This window comes from Trypanosoma cruzi, genomic scaffold (assembly GCF_000209065.1).
Source record: "Trypanosoma cruzi strain CL Brener 1047053516711 genomic scaffold, whole genome shotgun sequence".
NCBI classification, from domain to species: Eukaryota; Euglenozoa; class Kinetoplastea; order Trypanosomatida; family Trypanosomatidae; genus Trypanosoma; species Trypanosoma cruzi.
Genome location: NW_001849563.1, coordinates 128944 through 150503, shown reverse-complemented (window position 1 = coordinate 150503; position 21560 = coordinate 128944). Strand labels below are relative to the sequence as shown.

Below are 21560 nucleotides of genomic sequence, written 5' to 3'. Positions count from 1 at the left end.
CACACACACGCTTGCACTATCACGTACAATGCGTTTTTTTCATAAATATACATTTGTCAATTGTCCATAATTTTGTGGCAAGCCAAGAAATGTGGAAACTTTTATTTCACTTTTGCAATTCTGGTTTGATTTGCAATACAAAGTCCGTTTACTACTCGGGCGTTTAGAGGCGGGAAGTGGTGGGGGATTATTGGAGTGTTCAGCCCCCTGTTTTGCCGTACAGCTGCTACAATTTGCCAGGAATAAACCGCTCAAGGGTAATAATAACGTGAAATTTGAAGAAAAAGTGTCTTTTTTTTTTTTTTTTCTGCGTGCGCATTTGCGGGATTTTATGGGGTTTTTTGTTGTTGTTTCCACACGCTGAGGGAGGTGTGCAGCGTCGACGAATAAGGTAAGGAGGGAAACGAGATATTAAAAAGAAAAAAAAAGAAGGGAGGGAAAGGTAGTGATAGACATGTCACCTGGAGAGAAACTCTGTGACGGCTGCGGCAATCCTGCATTCTCTTTTCAGTGTCCACTTTGCCAGGCGGAGATTGCCACTGACCGTGGCTTTTTTTGCGGTCAGGAGTGCTTTGCGAAGAATTGGCGGAATCACCGCAACACATTCCATAAAAAAGGCGTTGTTCGGGCCAAACAGCCGCCAGGACCCGCTTCGGTCGAGGCAGCTGGGGACCGCCAAAAGCGGTTGACGGGGGTTACGAAGGAAGCCGGTGGATCCATCAAAAAACGGCGGAAACTGGAAAAGGAGGTGGGAGTGAAGACGAAGCGGCCAGGTGCCGTGCCTTGGCTTCCGCCGCCAAGGGGGAGCCCTGCTACGGCCGAGGTGACACCCCCGTTACCCCCCGACATTCCCCGTGCAGTAGTCGGATGTCCATCGGCAGATCGTCGCATCGCATTCTGGTCAGCAGCTGTTGCAGCGTCGCACCATATTGCCGCTGCTTTTTCTCAGGGGGAAGGCGTCGCACCGTTTAGCGTGCTAGTTGTCACAAGCAGTCCATTGGCAGCGCATGCCATGGCCTGGGCAGCACGTTGTGCTGGTCTTGCGGGTGTTATGCGTCTTGTTGTGAGTGCACCGAGCGAAGCTGTGGGAGCTAACCTATTGAAGCACACTTCCGACGAACGACGGGTTATTATCACGACACAGGAGATTGTTCGGTGTGTGGCCGACGGATCCGTGGCCGTGTGGCTGCCGAGAGCAGAAAGTCTTCTTGTGACGCTGCCAGGTGTTGTAGATGCGTGCGACCTTCAGGCTGTGCACTTACGTGCTGTCTTTTTTGTTGGTCGCACCGCTGGTTCGGATTCAACGGAGGACAATTGGTGTTTGGAGGAGGAAATTGTTTATCATGTCTCACCGCCGCTGAGCCCTCCTGCTGCCCTACTTCATCAGGTTGATTTTTTTTCAACTCCAACGGAGGCTTTCTCAGCCACTGGCGACAAGGAAGCAGCGGATACCACACCCAAATTGAAGTTGCTTCGTTTTGATAATGATGTGTCAACCTCACTTTCACGTGGTGACCTTTCAGGGGCTCTTCAGCATCTTGTGCGCCTGTACAGTGCAAGTCGGGGCATGTTTGAAGAGGTTTTTTTAAGCACCTTCTTGTCGACGCTGGGTGCTGCAAGCGTCACTCACGCCCATCACATGCTGGCGTACGCCGCACGTTATCTTGTGGACCACTCCGCGCGGTTCGCTGGTCCGCCGGGAGGCACACTAAAGGAAATGACCCTCCGTGCAGTGACAAAGGTGGTTCGCCTATTCCCACCCATCAAGGAAGCAGAGGAAGGAAAAGTGGCGACAAAGAAGAGGGGAGATGCCGTCACCACTGACGCCACTGGGAATGGTGATTTAAGTGAATTTCTCACTCAACCTTCTGCCATAGAGAAGAGAAAGTTTTTGAACTACTACGAGACGCTTCCCAACCTTCAGCTACAGGCCACCATTTGTTACCTCTACGAACATGCCCCACCTGGGACTGTAGACGCCTTTGGTGCGGCTTGGGGCGTGGATAAAGTTGTACCGGGGCTTGAAGCATTGAAGTTGGCAGATAGAAAACGTGAGGATGCGGTGCAACGGTTACGGAATCGTTACGGATCTAAGCTTAGTTCAGCATTTGCCAATTATCTTGTGGTCCTGATGCACTTTATCTACGACGCAGTGGCTGGGTATTCTCTCGCTGTGGAGGAGTTAGAGAGACGCACCCTATGGTCTTTGACACTTGAGCCAGAAGTGGGACCTCTCCGTAGTTTTCTTTCGAATTGTTTTCTGCTGCAAAAGGAGGACACATCTTGCGCTGAATCAAAGAGGAGGGAGACGGCAAGGCTTTCAAGCCGAAAGGTGTCGAATAAACCCCCGAGCCGCACGGAAATTCTTCGTTCTTTTCCGGTGCGAACTTCCGTTTTCGAGGAGCCACTCTTTCTTTCGTGGTTGACGCTTCCACTTGTGGGGAAACGGCAACGTGATGTGGAACGGTTGCAACGTCAAGCTGTGGAGGAGATTCTTATGGCAATGCCAAGAAATCCCCGGCCCATGTACATTGGTGACGTCGGCAATCTTATTGGTAAATGGAACCATTTCAATGCTCGCTTTGAAGGTGCTCTTGGTGTAGGTCTCATGGAATTTCTTATGCAGCACCCTGAACATTTTCGTGTTGTTGGCAACCTTGTGACGCGGCGTTCTGCAGGTGTGTCTGAGCAAGTGAGGATGCGATTTGATAACGACGACAGCGGTGACGATGATGATAATGGTAAAGAATCGGATCAGGAACGCAAGGCAAAGGACCGTGCGTTGCTTACAGGTGTAAAGGGCAGCGGTGGACGTGGATTGAATGCGAAGGATCTGCCCGCGCGAGCACGGAAGAAGGCGACTGTGAAAGCGTTCAATAAAGCACGCTTTAACCGCAACTACAAGCCAATGGATCCAGCGGCAAAGGTGCCCGGATATGTCAAGCATGGCCCGCGCAAAGTAAAGGGCAGGGGCCGCAAGGTTAACAAGCGTGTCACGAAGCGTGGCGGTTAGTGACTTTGACGCACAGCCACAACGAGGGAGGGAATCAGAACAAAAGTAATGGAAACACAAACAAACAAAAAACACTGGGAGAGAGAAAAAGAAAATGAAAATAAGTGACATCCGTTAATTATCTTTCTGAGTCTCATGGTGGTGCAAAAATCGGGCTCTGCTGATTTAATGCGGCTCCAATACACAAACACGTTTAAACAAAGATGGATAAGGTAAAAACGGAAAAGTAGAAAAGTAAATATGTGAGAGGAGACGGTGGCTGCGGCGGCTTTGGACCATATATATTTACACATATATGTATGGGGGGAATCAATTCATGAAGTCTCTTAGCCTCCTAACCACCACCACCACCAACGTTCCAACTGTTTCATTGAGGGAGAGATAGATGGAGGGAAAGGACAGATTTCTTGGATTTTCTGCGTTTTTTTCCTGAAAAGGAGGGCGCAAAATTTTCTTCAATCGATGATGGCTCCCCTTTTTTGTCTTTTCTCTTGTCTTGACACAGTGAAGGAAATAAAAGGGTGGAGGACCCAAAGAAACACAGAGGACGGAGGGGAGAAATCAATCAAGAAGAGGTGGTAGTATTGTTGTGCGGTGATGAGGGCATCGCCCCGCTTGTCTGCATCTTTTTCTTCAAGTGCCATTTATTCCACTCCTACTGCGGTGGCCGCTGCCGCTTCTTCTTCCTCGTTGGATGGTGCACTGCAAGAAGTGGAGCGAAGTTTCTTGCGCCATGTGATTCCAATGCGTGTACAGGGCGCAGGATCTGCTGCGGCTCTTTACCGGCATGCTTTTCTTCATCAGGAGAGCCTTATCCAGCGTGTGCTTGGTGCACTGGAGGCTGTTCCACTTCCCGCTCTTCCCCGCATGCTTCTTGCGGAGGGTTTTCAGCGGATGTTGGATGGTGAAACGCCACAACGGGATATTCGAGCTCTTTTTGAGGAAGCGGAGAATGAGGCGCGACGCGTTTTGATTCAAGCCGAATTCCATTCTCCTGTGAATTCTCAGCATTGTGACGGACATTTCTATGCGGCTATCAAAACCAACCCATTGATGCGGTTGTTGGCGTACGAACTGCGAGCAGCTTGTGGGTACTATGCGCAAATAATGTCAATTCGAAGCCAACCTGAGGATGGAGCTGCGATGCTGCTACGCACACTCATTGCAGCCGATATTCGTACTGATCCTTTTTTAGTTGACGTTATGCTAAAGTTTGCCGCGCTGCGCCGAAATGTGGATACGGGAGAAAGACTGGAAGCCTGTTCATCGCCCGTCGAGGAGTTTGTTAAGGAATGTCTGTTACTGGAGCGTGATGCCTTTGGTAGATTTCGTTTTGATGCCCGTGGTGATAACCGCCACCTCTTGCACTGCATTAAACTTTCTGATATTACGAAGACCCCGAGGGATTTTGCAGTTTTACTGGATCCAGTGCTGCGGCAGTACGGCAACTTTTGCATTCAAAGCACATCTGTGCATCAGGGGAGGTGGATGGAGCACCGGCTTTCGTGTGCGGAGGAGTCACACCGCGTCGATCCGCACCTCCCACTGCTTGAAACTGTTGAGGTTCCTTCTAACAACGAGAGTGAACTTTCTGTCGGTGACGCTGTTGGTGTTGCTCACGGAGTATCTGGCAGGCCGCCGCTAGTCTTTTTTGTGCGGTACAACGATCCCATGTGTCGCCGCCATAAGGAGACAACGCGGGAAAAAGAGGCCGAGAAGGACCACCTCGAAGTGTTTGAACTGGCCGTGGAGGACAAAAGTCGCACATTTTGGGAGAAGTGGTTTATGGATCGCTGAGAGGCAGGGCGGTGGGGGGCTGACATTTGGGAAGGGGACACGAACGCAAGACCACAACAAAGCCATGACATGTCTTTGAGCAAAAAGAAGGTGATGTTTATATTTGTTCTTTAACAGGTTGTACTTACTATTACCATTATTACTATTAGTATTATGGTGTGAATTACAGAATATTTACCCTTACGTACTCTTCTTTCTTTTTTTTTTTTTTTCATTCTTTTTTTTTTTTTTGTTGTTGTTGTTACTCCTGCGTATTCAAGGCGTCTCTTTGACACGACGTTCTCAGTGTGGAGACCACTGAAGTCCCTTTAGCGTAAGAACCACAAATAATAGCGGACACTTTTGCTTGCCTGACGATTCCCCTTTCTTTTTTTGTGTGTGTGTCTGTGCGCGCGCATAGAGACAAAAAAACGACAGCGTTTATTCGATAAAGTACACCATCCCAACGCATAGGCATATACATCTTTATACATCAGGAGGGGAGGAAAAAAAAAAAAAAAAGGTGGACGGCATATTACGAGTAATAATATTGACAGGAATAATAATACAGGGCATGCGGGAATGTATAAAGAGAAATAAAAAAGTAAAAATAACATGAATAATTCTCAGAAGCCGGAAAATATGAGGGGAAACGCCTCTTTGCGTAGTGATCAAGTTTCCTTCGGATCATACCTCCCTGAGAATGCGGAAGAAAGGATGCGGGCGTATGTGTACCGTGGGACGGACAAAAGTCTACTTTACAATTACGTGTGGCGACCATTGTGTGCCAGACTAGTGACGTACTTACCCGTATGGCTATCGGCAAACGTGATAACCTTTGCTGCTCTTATTTTCGTCTGCTCCACACATGTATTGCTTGCCTTTTATATACCCAAGTTCTCTGTTGCGAGTGGTGGCAATGGCGTTGGAGGCTTTTATGAGATTGGGGAGGAGGGCAACGAATTTATGAAGGAGAATTTTCCACCACCACCGTCTTTTGTATTCATTTTGTGCGCTCTCTCACTTATGGCGTATACTTTCCTTGACAACCTTGACGGTCATCAGGCGCGCCGAACACGCATGGCATCGCCGCTTGGATTAATTATAGATCATGGCTGTGATTCATTTAACTCTATTATTCTTTCTCTCTATATATCCGCGTCTACGTTGGCAGGACCAACATGGAAAACCTGGACGTTTTTACTTTGCATGATGACAGGCTTTTTTATGAATACATGGGAGGAGTATTATCTTGGGGAGCTTCTTTTACCTCTTATTAATGGTGCAAACGAAGGAGTGATGGCTGCCGTTGGTGTTTATTTATTTACAGCATGGATGGGTGGACCTCAATGGTGGTTTATGAATGGGGTGGAATTGCCGGAGCGACTTATTCCAACTGTGTTGACTTTGTCACCTCCGGTGGCCACTGTGACAATTGAAGCAATTGTGTTGCGGACTGTGTGCCCATGTATAAATGCACCTTATTTTTATGTCCCTAATAGCACTCTCTCACTCCTGCCACTGTTATTTGGCCTCAACTGCAGTGACGCATACATTTCTGCACCACCCACGCCTATTAACGCTGCGAATCAAATGTCTCATGCTGTATATATAGGACATAATACACTGCAGAACACTATTCTTGGACTGTATGATCCCAGCCATCCCAATTTGTTTTGGGTGCGATTTAACACTGTTGTTGTTTTATTTTTTGCATGTAGCACACTAGTTACGGTTCTTGGGAACATTATCCGCGTGTACCGTGCGCTTCACCGTCACAATGATATGAGTATCAGTACATCAGGAAGTATAGTTTGTCAAATTCATTTTGTACATGCTCTTACGCGTTTACTGCCACTTGTTTCAATTATGTTTTTTGCCACATTATGGTTGCTTACTTCCCCCAGTAATATATTTCGGCGACATCCACGCATTTTCTGCTGGACATTTGGGCTACTTTTTGCAAAATCCTCCATCCATTTGATGATAGCGCACATATGCAACGCTAAATTTCACCCGCTTCACCGCACTTTCTGGCCATTTTTCTTCCTGGCTATCCATTTGACGCTGACTTACTGTCGCAATGTGGTTCAATGGACACAACATTACAATCATGGCGATACTTCAGCTCTGCTTAGTGCCAGGAACGTGTGGGGTGTTGTGTTGGACGAGGAGCAGGCACTGTGGTGTCTCTTTGTTGTGTGTGTGTGGAATTACATTCACTTGGTGTGTACTGTTGTGCGTGACACAGCGAAAAGGTTGGGCATCCCTGTTTTTACGGTGCCCCGCAGCAACCAAAAAGCGCTGCGAAGGCAGATTGAGGAAGAGCGAGCTGCGAATGAAAAGGCGGGGGAGAAAATTTTAGGGGCGACCCATCTTTTGAAAGAGGACGGCACCCCAATGGATGAGGGGGGAAGAGGAAAGACAAAGGGGTCTGTTTCAGGGGAGTAAGGAGGTTAGGCAGATTTAACGAAGGAATTAAAAGAAAAAGAAGAGGGTGGGGCGCTGAAAAGGAGAGGGGAGCAGCTGCGCATTTTTTCTTTTTTTGTCGGCGTACCCTCTCCTTTTTATTCTCCTACTCCTCTATTGTCCCGCAAACACTTTTATCCCTTTATGCCTCACTGAAGCAGAAGCAACTGAAAGAAGGAAGAGACCGTTTTATTTTTCTCTTTGGAATGCGTGTGCGGAGGGGGAATTTTCTGACCATCGGTTTTTTTTTTTATTTTTTATTTTTTTTACGTTTTCCCTCTTCTCCCAGCGTGCAGAAGTGAACGGTCAACACGGGCCACGTTTGCAATTTTGGTTTGTGTGCCTGTTGCCGCGGAAGGAGGGATTTTATAGACCAGTGAGAAGAGTCATAGAAGGATGTTGCAAAGTGCATGCATTCGCACAGAAAAATCTCCGGTTTTTCGTCGCCGTCATCGTCAGGGTGTTAGTTCAACGACGACTACGCCATTTCCGGGTTTTATTCCTGGTGCCTCGTTTGATGCCACCGCCCCTTCCAGACGGGAGGCGTTGCAACAGTTCCACCGTCTCGAGATGATGTTGGAGGTGGAGGAAAGATTGCGCGCGGAGGACGGCCTTGTCCATTCCGACACGGGGGGCGGTTCTGACGATGGCCGCTCAGAATGGGGGGACAAAACCGGAGATAAATCAAGACTGGAGTCTGCCGCGACGGCCGCTCTGCATGACGCTCGGGAAGAACTTGCGGGCCGCACAATACATGCGGATCCATATTGTGTGGAAAATGTGTGGTCTGAGGCTCAGCGGGAGTGTCAAGTGGAGGAGGGGCACAGAATGGGTGAAGATGAGGCCATGTTCTCTGCTCGTAAGGGCATTGATTTTGAGCCAAGTAATCTCCTTGAAGCTGATACCCATGCGGCTATCATGGAGGATCTTGAAAAGCTGCATTCTCGCATTCAACAGGCAAGAGCTCAAAAGTCTCGCCATTCGTCTCCTCTTGGAGATGACGCTGAAGGGGCCTCATCGACCAGTGAAAGCTCCATCTGTTTAACTGAAGAGGTGGAATTTGACCCAGAACGTTATGTGGCACCGTTGCTACGCCATTCTGACGTCATTGACGGTGCAGAGTTGTGGACACCGCAATTTGGAATTGATGGCGGAGGGGTGGTTTGTTTCCGGACTGCTCATGACATTTTTTCTGACACCACAACTGTGCAGGAGGCTTTGCAACTCCTGCAGTATAGTGTGCATTCGAACCGCCCAGATGTAGTGGCATGCGTGCAGCGATGTCAGGAACACCAGCGGCAGCATCAACCGATAACAACAATACCCAAGCTTCCGACGGGGGAGACAGTGAACCCCCCCAGAAGAAAGAGGAAGGTAGTGATCCCGGCAACGAACGTGGGTAAACAGCATGAGGAGGAAGCGAAGCTGTATAGACCTCTCCCTTCAGAGTCGCCGCCGTCTGCAGAAGAACTGGCGGCGATTTTGTCCAAGACCCTCCCAGCCATACCTGACGAATTAAGGAACGAACTTATCGATCAGCGGAGACTCCTTGAGCGACTCGCTGCGGCGCAAGAGGCGAGCTTTCGTCAACTAGCGCGTGAGCAGCAAGAGTCAGCACGGCGACGCATCATGGCACCACGTGCCGACACCACCATGCCACTAATTGCTCCATCAAAATTGCAGTACTCGGAACCGTTTGAGATTGCTGAGGCACTCCAAAATCTTCAAGCAGACCCAAAGCGACCGCTTCCTCCTGTCATAACGATCTCAACGGTGCGCCCACAGCCAACGAAGATTCTTCCGCCATCACCCCCTTTATTGCCTCCGCATTACATTGAAGAAGAGCTGAGGCGGCTTCACCGCCACTATGAGAAAATTTTGCGGGACGAGCGTCGAGCATGGACAGATATTATGCAGAAACAAAAGGCGACTTTTGAGATGGAAAAGAACGCTGCAGTACAGACACTACGGAGTGCTGCGGAGCAGCGACAAAATGAAAATACGGAGGAAATTAAACGGGTAATTGCTTTACAAGAAATAAAACGGCGTCGCTGGCAATACGCTTCTGAATCAAAACAGCGTATAGAATTCCAGAAAATGTTATACAAGACATTTCCTTTGGGCGATGTTGGGCATGGGAATGGAGGTGGAAAAATAGGGGTGGCTGCTAGAATCACGCCAGATATTCGTCAGCGGCAAACGGACATCGCGGAAGGGGTGAAATTTTTCTCTTCTAAGAAACAAATCCATTCGTCAGAAGCAGAGAAGGAGGAGGAAGACGAGAAGAAGAAGAAGAAAGAAAAGAAAAGAGATTTGAAAAGTCCCTTTGTCCGGGGCCCTTTTTCTGTTGTGCTGCCGGAGGAGCCGGGAGTTGAACCGACTGCAACGGCCCATGATGCTTCATTGGAGCGAGTGGATGAAGTTGTGATTTTGTCTGATGGTGAGGAGAAGAACGGAATTCAACAAGCGCGTGGGGAGGCAAGTGTCGGCTCACGTGCGCTCACTGATAAACGACGAATAGGATTTTCTTCACCTGCAGGAAAACAGAGAAGGGTCTTAGGACCACAACGCTCACCTTATGCGGTATCATCTAAGCCATCCCTATTGAGGGGAACTGCTAAGACTAGTAGTGGTGGCGGTGTTAAATCTGCTGCTGCTGCTGCTGCTGCTGCTGCTGGCATGAAACACGCACGTGCCTCGTCACATTCTCGGGGTGCAAGACCACAACAACGGCTTTTGAGTAAAGGATCCAAGGAGAGGTCTCCGCATGCCTTTGCAGTTCATGACGCTCAAATTGGCGATGAACGGAATTTTTACAACACGACGGAGACGGTTCTCACCGAGTCGGTTCATTCACTAGATGCCACTCTAACCCCTCCTCCTGTTGTGGGTGGTACTTCACACCTTCACGAAAACACGCTTGATATAGGTGGGAGTATTGCTGGGCAGGCGGTATTCCCACGTAGCATCTTGTTGCTTTCCGATCCGCTGACAAGTGAAGAAATGGAGCGGCAGCACAGTCTGGATTGTGCTTTCAACGCTCTCCTACCACCCCCACCTCAGGCTACTACTAAGGAGGGAGGTGGACAAATTCAAAGACCATGTGACATTTATTATTTTGGGGAAGAACACGGTGCCTTGACACCACGCCGACGAGCAAAACTTCGGGCTGCGGAGGCCCAGACACGCATAGAGGCAAGGCGCCGCCTAGAGCATATAAAAGCCCTTTCATTGACTTCGAAGGGTCAGAAACTCGGGGAGCCTGTACCACATTCTCCAGAGAGCCAGTTATTTGAGGCAAGGAGTGAGCAACGCCTGGCGGATCTTTTGGCCAATGAGACCATTCATAGCATTATCGGCGGCGCAGCTGAGGAAAGCTTAATTGCGGATTTGTTTAAAGGGCTTGAAGATGAGCTGGTGAGCGCCGAGTTGCGCCGTCTCGCATTCAAGAATCTGAAGCAGAGAGATGAAAGTGGAAAAGAGCAGAAACTGAAGGAAGAAGAGTACGAAGGAGATACGAAGCCACCTGACATGGTATCGATGGAACGAGCTGTAGCAACTGCAAAAATTTTTGATGCCCCTATCAATGAGGAAATTTCTTTGGAGGAGACAGTCTTACGCCTTCTTGAAGAGTCTTTGTTGCATTCTCTTTTACAAGAGAAATCGGACGAAAAGGAGGAGGAGAAGACGATCGATAATGAGAACACAGAGGGAGGGGAGGCGACGACGGTATCCTCTCAAAGAGGACAAACAGTATTGATGTCGGACGGAGCATACGAGACGGAGACGGGCCCGTTGTGGGTGCGTGAGGTTGTTTCAGCCACCACAGATCCTCTATGGCATGGAGCAGAGGAAGAGGTGAATCCGCCCCGTGAGTCGTCCATTCAGGCGACGACAATGGTGAGCAGTGAAGAATATGCTCCAGTACTATCAGCACCACCACTGTCAGCACCACCAACAAAAAAAAAGGCACCGTTGACGCCTGCTTCTACTGCGCAGATGGGCGTTGTTATTACGATGGAGGGAGCGACAGGCAATGTTGTACCGGATACCGCTGGTACCGTTCGTATTGTTCTCGATATTGCACCTGTCATGGAGCACCTCACTGCGATTGCACCACTGGATGCGGTGCAACCTACACGCCCCGCACAAGTTGATGCTATTTTGAGAGAAGACCCTCGATTGCCGTGCGCCAAAGAGGAAGAACTAATTTCTTGTGAGGTTGTGGATGCTCCAACTATCACAGGCACCCATCGGTTAACGGTGAGTACGGAGGTAAAAAGGGACGAAATGCAGGAGGTGAGGCCGCCTCTTCTTGTTTCTGATATTCAACTCGGAGAGTCTCATCCACCCGTGCTGACCAAAGAGGAGAAGACGAATGTTCCGCAGCCGTCCCCTCTTCCTCTACAGGGTTATGTGACAGTGGCAGAAGTTCCCAAGGCACGTCAGTCGCAGCATATTGAGATTGAGCGTCAAAAGGAATGTGCTCGATTGTGTGATAATGAGCTGATTCAACGACAGATGCTGGAAGAACAAGAGGATACACTGCGAGCCTCCTGGCACATGATGTGGGACTGGCAACAGATGAATGTTGCGATGCTAATTCAGCATCAATATCAAAAAAAACCATGCGATGTGGCGTCACAACCCGTTTCTGCCGCCGTGCCTTTTACAGAGACGCAAACAGTGAACAAGGTGGAGCCGAGTGTTAATAACGTTTTGACGCCAGCGCCGTTGGACTCTACAATTCGTGATCCCATCACGAGATTTATCTTTGAGTGGATGCACGATTATGACGAAAAGAAGAAGGAGGAAACAGCACGAAATAGGCTTGTGGAATTGCCTCACGAGGCAAGTTGCGTGCCCGAGGGAAAAATATTGCAAGAACGAAGTAGCGGCACGTGCACCACTGGGACGGAAGTGCGTCGGCGGTTACTGTTCGATATCGACAACGCGGAGTCGTCCTCGTGGCTTTCTTCAACGCACCTGAGCAGTTTTGTTGAGGATGGTTTCCCGCGCTTCGCAAATCGTCCACAACCAAGGGTGGCACAGCCACAGCGCAAATACCGACGCAGTGGTGATGAAAATGTTTCATCTGAAACGACCGAGACTACACGCTACACTAACTCCTCTTCGATGTTGTGGCTTGCGCAAGAGGCCTGGAGTCGTGGGGTTTCTCCGCCACCCGTTTTCCCTACAGCGGCAGTGGGCAACGCCACAAGCACAACGGTGACGACGTCCAGTTCCAGTCGTACATGGCCTTCGACGAGCTCTTCAGAGAAGCCACACCTTCGGGAAACCATGCTGCGTCACCTCCGCCGAATACAGTCGTCGGATCCGTATCAGCAGGGAGAACAGGAGAGCCAAAGGGAAGAATACCCCTCTGTGGAAGAGCTGAGGAAGGAGGTGGAAAGGGTTCAGGCTGCCGAGCAAAGAGCTGCCACACATGATGCTAGTCGTTTGGAAGGAGCAAATCAAGAGTCACGCCACACGGAGAACTTTGTTGCTTTGCTACCATTGCTTCAGCGTCCTCAAAGTTGGTAGAAAAATACCGACGTGCGAGTTTTTCTTTTTTTTTTTTGTCATTGGGGAGTGGAGGATTTGGAGAAGCATACCTTCTCACACCTCATTTACGTACACGGGAAAGCATTCCTGCGTGTTTTCTTTTTTCTCCTGATGTATAGTTATTTACTTATTACCTTATTTCCCTCACTTACGGACGTATTTTTGCTATTTCTTTTAGTACGTTGTGTTGTTTTTTTAAACAAGCCGTAGCTACATGCAGATACTTTGTGCCCATCAAAAACTGAAGCAAACAAGTACACAGGCGATGGTCCTCTGAAAACTTGGCATACGCTGGAGACTTAATTACCGCTATTTTACATGGCTTGACTGCAGAAGGCATCCAACACTTGCTGGGTGATATTGGAATGACCTCAATTATTACGGGGCATCTTCAAGAGACGAACTTTGGCTATAAAACAGCTGAAGTCTTGTCTCCTTTTACAAAATCCACGTGCCTCTCGTCCCTTTTTGTGGTCGCTGCATTTGCAGCAGTCGGGGCAGTATACAAGGCACCCATTATTGACTTTGGCTCGTCCGCCACGGGTGAATCGCAAGTATTTCCTTGCTTCTTATTGATTTTTAGCAGAGTATGACTTGACTTTGCTGGGCAACTGCTTGCAATGGTACTGACTGCCTGCACTGAAGAACGGTAATGGCAGGAGCTCTTGGCATTGAGTGCGGGTTGTTATGTCACCAATGCAAAACCGATTTCTGCTGTTTGCTGCAATTAACTGGCATCATCCATATCATGAGGACGAGCGTGTGATTGGGGAAAAGGTTGCGAAAAGAGTGAATAAGGTCTGAAAGACGTTTATTTGCCTTTTTATGGCTGGACGCAACTTATACATATATGTATATATGTTTCCAGTTGTTTTGTGTAATGCTTTACGTGTATGAATGTGTGTGTGTGTGTGTGTGTGTGTGTGTGTGTGGGCGTATCGGCTTTTGTCTTTTGGCTGCTTGTTGTTTCTTTGCTCTAATTACTTCCTCTTTTCCCCCATCTTTTTTGTTGGGCTAAAAGAATAAAAGAAACATAGCGAGACGAAAAAACGCATACATATATATATATATATATAAGGGCGATAAATATATAAAGAAAAGGAGAGAATTAAATAATAATAATAATTAGATAAGGATAATTGGAGTTGGACGTGCATATACGGTTATATCAATATTTATATACTACCGGTCTGTACGTGTGCGTGCAGGAGAGGACGAGGGAGAAGCCGAGCGTGTGGAGGGAAATCTAAGGGAAACACACAAATACACTTACACAAAGACACTAAATATATATTTTATATTCTTTTTTTTTTTTTTGCTTTTGCATTCAGCACTGGACTAAAAGGGTGCAGCGATTTTTTGTTCGTTTTGTTTGCCATATAATAGTCTACGGCTGGCGGGACACCTACGGCACAGCAAAAAAAAAAAAAGAGAGAGCGAGATTCTTTACCACCCTCACCTATCCCCCTCTTTTTTTTTTTTTTTTTCTTCTACCGGTAATACACGTGGTAGGCCGCTATTGACGGGGAATTCAGCAAGCGCTTTGAAACAGCAGAAAAGGCATCAAGCACCGTGCGCGTAACCCACGAAATTCCCGTCAAGCCGAGGAAATATATGAACTCGGTGACTGGAGCCCGTGGCTCCTCGGAGACTGCACCACAAGCGGCGGATGACGACAGCGGTGATGCAACCGCGAGTGGTAATAAGAACGGAAATGTTGCAAGCGGAAACTTGGCTCAAGCAAAGGCGACATCGGAGCAAGCAGTTGAAACAGAAATCACCACCACCACCACCACCACAAAGACACCAGCGGCGGCGGCGGTAGGTGTTCATCATCGGGGATGCCCTGGGAATTCCCGCGGCGGTGAGTGCGGCTTTTGTTTATTTGAAGAGGCCGTGGTGGAAGCCTCACCGCCATCGTCATCGTACTTGTTTCCGCAAAATGCAAGCGCATCGCCCGACGTCGATTCCCTGCAGCAGTGCCGCCCACGGGACTCTTTTTTGGACACCGCGTGTGGAAAGGCGTCAGGCCACTTACGCTCTTCAACGCGAATTTGCCCGTCAGAAATGGACTCGACGGCTACTTTTGTGAACGGTGTTGTCCAAAGTGACCGCAATTTGAAGGAATCCCGGAGAATTCGGGCAACGTCATTTCCCTCATCGGAATTTTTTTCTGCGGTTGAGAGAGAAAAGGCGCTGCAACAGCAAATGCAGCAGGAAACCGCGGCCAGTTTTCCGCTTTTTGATAAACCCGCTCCAGAGCGCCGCCAAGCTTTGCCTCTTCTGCAGGTTCCTCCTGCTCAAGATACTAATGCTGATTCTGTTATAAAGAAACAAAATATTGCCGCTCTTATTTGTGTACTGGAGCGGCAAAAATTTGCTTTACAGCGACAACTGAAAGAAATAAGGAAAGAATTCTCGGCTCAAAACATATTTTCCCTCGTGAGGGCGAGCAACGCTTCACAGCTTCAGTATCTTCTTGAGAACAAAATTTGTGACGTCAACAAGCGGGACTATAATGGATGTACTCCATTGCACGTTGCAGCGCTGGAAGGCAATGAAGTGATTGTGCGCGTGTTAATTTCGTTTGGTGCGGATCTCATGGCTGTTGATAATACGGGACGGACCCCACTTGACTGGGCTGCCGCCAACCGTCACAGCAGCGTTTGTCACTATTTGATGAATGTTATTCAACGTCTTATGGTTACGCAGGAACAGAAAAAGCCACAAATACAAAGGAATAGTGAAGCAGAATCAGTGGAATCTACTGAAAAAAATGTTCAACGAAATACGAGTTTTGGTGTGAGCTCCACAAACAACTCAATGATGCAGTCAACGCATTTGACGCCAACATTGCGAGAAAGTACATGTTCACTGGCTACGCCATCGCCACCACTGGATTCCGAGATTGGAAGTGAACAGCAAAATGATCATGGTCTTTTATCTTCATTTCTGGCCTGTCTCCCACCTGACATGATCTCATTGATGCGCTCACGATCTGTATTATCCGCTAATCCTATTGAAGCTCCCCTGCACGAAGACGAAAGTGAATTTGAGGAGCAGGGCACATTTTCCAATTTTTCAAGCTACACAACCATTTCAGGTACGGTGCCTCTTGTTGTTTGCATGGTAGGTTTACCTGGACGCGGTAAATCGTTTATCGCCCAACGTATCTCACGTTACCTCAATTGGAAGGGTGTTCCTTGTCGAGTCTTCAATGCAGGCAATTATCGCCGACGGCTGCTTGGTGTTGAGGGAACTTCGGACGCCGGTTTTTATGATCCAAACAATGCAAACGGAAAACAAATGCGTGAGAAAATGGCAGAATTTGCATGTGAAGACCTCGTGGAGTTTATCTCCCGCCATCGTATTGCTGTGGGTGTGTTTGATGCCACCAACACCACAAAGGCACGGCGAGAACATCTGGTGGAATTTTTTAACAAGGCTTTCAAGCAACGCCATATGGAGAGTCGTGTCATGTTCATTGAGTCGATCTGCAATGATGACACGATTATCACTGAAAATATTCTCCGTGCAAAGTGCGACAACGACGACTTTAAGAACGTTGGAGACACAAGCAAGGTGATTGCTTCCTTTCGTTCTCGAATTTCAGAGTACGAGAAGGTGTACGAACCACTGGATCGCGCCGATGATTTAAGTTTTATTCGTATAATTGACGTGAAACGACACGTTGTGATGAAAAATATACCGTGCGGTCTGGCAAGCAGTATTGCGTTTTTCCTAATGAACTTGCATCCAGTTGCCCATCCCATATATATTTCCCTCCCTGGTGAAACGGAAGGTGAAAAGAATCATATGTATGGTGGTGATGAGCATCTGACGCCGCTTGGAAATAAATTTGCATTGGCACTGAAGCGTTTTATTTTGGAGCGACATTTCCCACATATGATCGTGCTGCACGGTACAAACCACAGTGTGCTGAACACTCTGAAGCCGCTTGCACAATCCTTGCGAGAGGACAGTGGGGATGGTGTGGATAAAGTGGAAGAAGAAGAAAACAGCGCCTTTAGCGGGATTACATGTCAGGAAGAACTTCTCTGCCCATTACCGGGTCTTGATAGCATAAACTACGGCTTGTTTAGTGGACGGACAGTACAGTGGGTACGAAAGCGGTACGCAAAACTTTCACGGCTTCTTTACGTGGCATCTCCGGTGTGTAGTGATGAATCTGTGCTTAATTTATATAACTCGAAAAAGTTGTACTCTGTTGATGTAGATGATAAAAAAAAAGGGATAATTGAGACGCATGAGTATCCAACGAAACAGAATCAAAGGGGAAAACAGGTGAGAAAACAGCATTTTGACAAAAGTGCTCGGGCAACTAGCCGTTTCCTTCATGTACCGAATGGCACAGACCCTCGCTTATCGTACTGTGTGCAGTTTCCAAATGGTGAAAGTTGTAGACAGGTGAATGTTCGACTAGAACCAGCGCTTATGGCGGTGATGCGGGTTCAAGGACCAGTCTTTGTTGTCGCAACCTCAGTACCTGCACAAGGCGTCCTTGCTTTTTTCACGGATGCCATGCCAGAGGTGTCGCCAACTCTGCGTTTGCCACAGCACGCGGTGGTAGAGATTGGTGTCAAGGGAGAAATCACAGTGCATCAGCTTGTAGAACCCGTTGATCATGTCCCCCAACCTGGATCCATAAGAGAGGGCCGATACTGAGGTAAATATGTATGTTTAGATGCGGGCATGTATGTACACACACGTGAGGGTGATGATTGGGTAAGCATGAATTGGGGTCTTAATTTGAGAGGCGTAGGAAAGAAAAAAAAGAAAGAAAGAAAGAAAGAAACAGCTGTGCATCCAAACGCACACGGAAACGCGCTTTTTGTTAGTTTTTGTTGTTGAAGTCTTTTTTTTTTTTTTGTGTGTGTGTGTTGTGTGTTGGTGGTGGGAGTAGGTTTATTTTGTTTTTTTTGTTCTCCCATGGGCATGCTATTCCGTTACTGTTTTTTTTTTTCCTCTTCTGTTTTTCTCTTGTTATTTGATTGTGTGCCTTTCCTTTTTGGCGTTTTGGTTTGCTGTTGTGTTATTCATTTCCTTGTCTTGAAATTTCTTCTCTTGTTTCCGGTGTAGGCTTCACTCTTCCAAATCAGCTGCTTTCCCTGAGGCAATTTTGGCACGATCCAAAGAGGAGGAACGGAGGCTGGATGTCTCCAGTTGTTTCTGTCTTGTTGTTGTTACCTTCCGCTGTGTTTGTTGTCCTGCCACACTATGCCGACTTCTCTCTGTTTTGTTGCTTTGAATATTTGCCTGCGCCCATATTTTTCTTGTTTTTTTTTTCTTTTTTTATTGTGTGTGTGCGAGTGTGGTTGTGGTTTGTCGCGGTTCTTAATTGTGAATAGTTGATTGCCTGCACCTCGCATCCAATTAACTCCACTGACGCGGCGTTATTTTTCTCCGTCTCTCTTTTGTGGGAGCGACCACAGGCACACGGTAAGGAGGTTGCAGCGGTCATGATCATATTGGAAAGGGCTCCCATGACAAATGGCGAGGTGTTTGCGCTGCTGCGACGACGACGCGACGAGCGAAATGCGAAGGCGCAATTTCCATTTGGAATGCAGTTTATGGGAAGCAGCAACATGTCGCAGATGCAGCAGCAACGGGTGTCAGCCTCTATGGCAGCGAATGCGTCGGCACACACGAGTCTTTTTTTTCCACCGGAAGCACTTGTGTCAGATGGACAGTTTTTCATTGTCAATGGAAAAATTTCTGCAACTCCTCTTCCGAATGCGAATAATCATCTTCTTTTCTCTTCGCCAGCGGCTTCGCACCTTATGGTGCTGTTGACAGAGGTGCGTGCACTACGATACCTTAGCCGGTATGCCACGATCAGCGGCCATAACAGTTTGCACGCTCTCTACGGCCCCACCAGTCTTCATACTCGGCGCTATCAGGAACTCGGTGCCTTGGGTTCCGGCGAAAACTTGCCGCGTGCTCAGCGGCAGAGTGAAGAGAATGGATTTGATGCCTTGCCGCCGCAAGCAGACGAGGTCCCTCGGGAAATCAATGCTGTCACAAAAACTCAAGAACAGGCCTTGACGCAGCTGGTGAGGCGGTATCGCCCGGGCACTGTGGGTCATGTGCGTGCGGTCTTGGCTCTTCTTGGAATTTGGGAAACGAACGGACGCGAGATGGAACGTCAGGGCTCAACAAGAGTGAAGTCGGTGTTGCGTGCGGTGCGACAGAGGCTCAGCGACTCCGCTCGGAGAAACGAGGAAAACTCCATTGTGCACAATAACGATAAGGACAATCAGAATGAGGAACAACAACAACAACAACATCTCCCTTCAGAGCAACTGCGCCCGTTGTTTACCCCGCCTTCTCTGCCGCTTGCAGTATTTCTTGCAGAACAACCTCCTGTGGTCACCGCTGCTGACACGTCTACAGGAAATTATCAGTGGACTGAACAGGATGTCATTCGGCTTGTTATGGCGAGGCCGCAAAGTAGCCTTGATGTGCACCGCGTCGTGGAGAATATTGAGGAGACTGTCGGCCATAACGAGGAGTTGTTGAACTTTCTCGAAGAGGAACTTGTGAAGGTGTTTCTGTAGGCTGCCGTTCCTTGTCTAGTGGGCGGTGGGGACGATAGCACGAGCACTTTTTGTTGCTGTTGTTTTTTTATTCTTCCATTCCCCCGTCCACACACACACACACGCAGGAAGACCCACAACACAGACAGTGTTTATCCGTTGTTTTGAGCTGCTTTGCTTTTCACCGAAGAGAAAATTTACTGACATCCGTTTTATTCGAGATGAACCGCGGTGGTTTTTTTTTTTTTTTGTTGTTGTTGTGGTTGTTTTGTTTACTTTCATTTTTTGTTTCTTTCCGCCTGTCTGCCTTTTTGATCTCTTCATTGTCCTTTTGTGCTTGCTGTACCTTCTTCGACCTTTTAGTATTATTATTAGTATTATTATTAGGAAATAGGTGGCTATTTATTTTATTTAACGTACTTTTTTGTACAGTTTTTTTTTTTTTTTGTTTTTCTTTTGCTTTTTTTAAAATTTTTTTTCCCCTTTTCTCTCATCACCCAATCAGTTGAATTTGGAAGGATTGTAAATACGAATATATATATTTATATTTATTTACTTTTGTTGTTGTTGTTTGGAGGGGTGGGGTGGGGAAAAAAAAAAAAAAAAGAAAAGAAAAAAACCAGGTATCCGTGTCGTCACTTTAGCGGCCGACGCCGACTGATAATCCAGGAGGGAGAAAGAAAAAAAAAAAAAAAAGAGGGGTGGAGAAGGGGGGGAATAACAAAAATAACAGGAGAACAAAATACAAACCAATACACACGCATATATTTCACAGCGTTTTTGTATTTGGAAGTTACTGCAGAGGATTACTGATTTTTTTGTTCCAGCTATACCTCGTGTTGGTGCCTTACCCCCCTACCTACGGTCAATTCACCACGGAAGACACACACAGAGGCGTAAAATATACATATTTGACTAGCTGCTGTGTGTTAGATTTTGCCTTTCAGAGGGTTCTACTTGTTTCATAATCCTTTATAAAGGATGTCTGAGAGAAAAATGGTAAATAAGAGCAAAACTGGTATTCGTGAAAAACTCCACAGTGCCATTGCATGGCTTTTTACTCCCGGACACAAAAGTATTGAATATTGCAAGAACCAGGGCGAAGGAGATCATCAGGTGTCTGCTGCCGTGGATGGGTCTTCATCGTTGGCAGGTGATGGGTGTCCGCTGACGACGCCACGCGCCAATTTAAATGTAAAAATCAATCGAGAGGGTCTCCAGCAGGCGGCGGTGTCGGCAGCGACATCCCAACATGCAGGCGAACTCTCCACGCGAGCTGCTGGTAACAACCTCGCTTTGGATTTGGATGCCGCCTCAATTGATCACAGCGAGTTCTTCTCGTTTCTTGAGGACGTTATTGGAGGCAAACACATTGAAATGCTGAAGGAGCTAAATCAATTGCACGAATCAAACGCCAATAGCAACGTGGAAGCCAACACTGTTGACTCACCTTCTCCGGCTCCCGTAGAAAGTGGAGAAGGTTTTGGGGAAAGTGTTCTGAGGGCGTCCTCCTTTCTTGCTCCTTGTGTAGAAGCACAAGGACAAAGTGAGAGGATTTCCGAAGTAAAACAAGACACCTTAGCTAATAAAACGGAGAGAGACGGTGCTTCTTCGGCTGCTCGCTCGCTGAAGGGCTATGAGCTCATTGCATATCTTGGTAAAGGCGCATTTGCCGAGGTTACTTTGGCACGGCATAAAGCAACCCAGAAGCTCTTTGCGCTAAAGAAGATATCGAAGCGAAAGGTGCGAGAAGAGGGTTGTGTGCAGCGTACCTTCACGGAACGTCAGTTACTTGCGTCACTTAAGCATCCCTACTTGGTGAAGTTGTATCAGGCATTTCAGAGTCGTACGCATCTATATCTTGTTCTTGAATTTGCTCAGGGAGGAGATATGTATTTTTTTCTCGAATCGAAACCATGGCTGCGGGAGATGCGTCGTAAAGTTCAAAAATTGAGGAGGCTTTCCTTTTGCAGTGACATGGCATGCTCATTTCCAGGCGACGCGCAAGACGAGTCTGATCTGACGTCGAATCACTCTTGTCCTTCTAAGCACTTGATTTCTACCGTTTCCTCTTTCAGTAGCACAATACAGTTGGCCCCAGACCAGAGCCGTGCACCAATTCGTTTGGTCGCCTTTTACGCTATTCAGCTTGCGCTAGTACTGCAGTATCTGCATGATAA

General features: G+C 47.7%; 7 protein-coding genes across 7 annotated transcripts, besides 16 other annotated features; all 7 read left to right on the top strand.

Annotated features, from left to right (window-relative positions):
• Window positions 1-9: part of a microsatellite that runs on past the window's edge.
• Window positions 1-21560: part of a sequence feature (heterozygous, Esmeraldo-like haplotype) that runs on past the window's edge.
• Tc00.1047053508181.60 (hypothetical protein, conserved) lies at window positions 455-3013 on the top strand (the record flags this gene model as incomplete). The annotated part of the gene is made up of 1 exon (XM_811809.1): window positions 455-3013. One exon carries the CDS (start codon window positions 455-457, stop codon window positions 3011-3013), a length of 2559 nt encoding a protein of 852 aa, XP_816902.1.
• On the top strand, window positions 3611-4810 carry Tc00.1047053508181.50 (hypothetical protein, conserved; the record flags this gene model as incomplete). Its single annotated transcript, XM_811808.1, has 1 exon — window positions 3611-4810. One exon carries the CDS (start codon window positions 3611-3613, stop codon window positions 4808-4810), a length of 1200 nt encoding a protein of 399 aa, XP_816901.1.
• Window positions 5001-5041: a microsatellite.
• Tc00.1047053508181.40 (aminoalcohol phosphotransferase, putative) lies at window positions 5405-7240 on the top strand (the record flags this gene model as incomplete). Its single annotated transcript, XM_811807.1, has 1 exon — window positions 5405-7240. One exon carries the CDS (start codon window positions 5405-5407, stop codon window positions 7238-7240), a length of 1836 nt encoding a protein of 611 aa, XP_816900.1.
• Window positions 7500-7527: a sequence feature (AT_rich).
• Window positions 7655-12802, top strand: Tc00.1047053508181.30 (hypothetical protein, conserved; the record flags this gene model as incomplete). The annotated part of the gene is made up of 1 exon (XM_811806.1): window positions 7655-12802. One exon carries the CDS (start codon window positions 7655-7657, stop codon window positions 12800-12802), a length of 5148 nt encoding a protein of 1715 aa, XP_816899.1.
• Window positions 9521-9562: a sequence feature (CT-rich).
• Window positions 9906-9935: a microsatellite.
• Window positions 13713-13755: a microsatellite.
• Window positions 13877-13899: a microsatellite.
• Window positions 13930-13951: a sequence feature (AT_rich).
• Window positions 14107-14140: a sequence feature (AT_rich).
• Tc00.1047053508181.20 (6-phosphofructo-2-kinase/fructose-2,6-biphosphatase, putative) lies at window positions 14438-17509 on the top strand (the record flags this gene model as incomplete). The annotated part of the gene is made up of 1 exon (XM_811805.1): window positions 14438-17509. One exon carries the CDS (start codon window positions 14438-14440, stop codon window positions 17507-17509), a length of 3072 nt encoding a protein of 1023 aa, XP_816898.1.
• Window positions 14602-14622: a microsatellite.
• Window positions 17607-17639: a microsatellite.
• On the top strand, window positions 18304-19401 carry Tc00.1047053508181.10 (hypothetical protein, conserved; the record flags this gene model as incomplete). The annotated part of the gene is made up of 1 exon (XM_811804.1): window positions 18304-19401. The coding sequence occupies one exon, from the start codon at window positions 18304-18306 to the stop codon at window positions 19399-19401; it is 1098 nt and encodes a 365-aa protein (XP_816897.1).
• Window positions 19616-19675: a sequence feature (A-rich).
• Window positions 19813-19847: a microsatellite.
• Window positions 19912-19935: a sequence feature (AT_rich).
• Window positions 19971-19999: a microsatellite.
• Window positions 20362-21560, top strand: Tc00.1047053508181.4 (serine/threonine protein kinase, putative; the record flags this gene model as incomplete). The annotated part of the gene is made up of 1 exon (XM_811816.1): window positions 20362-21560. A coding segment is annotated over one exon (1199 nt), but the record flags the coding sequence as incomplete, so codon positions are not given.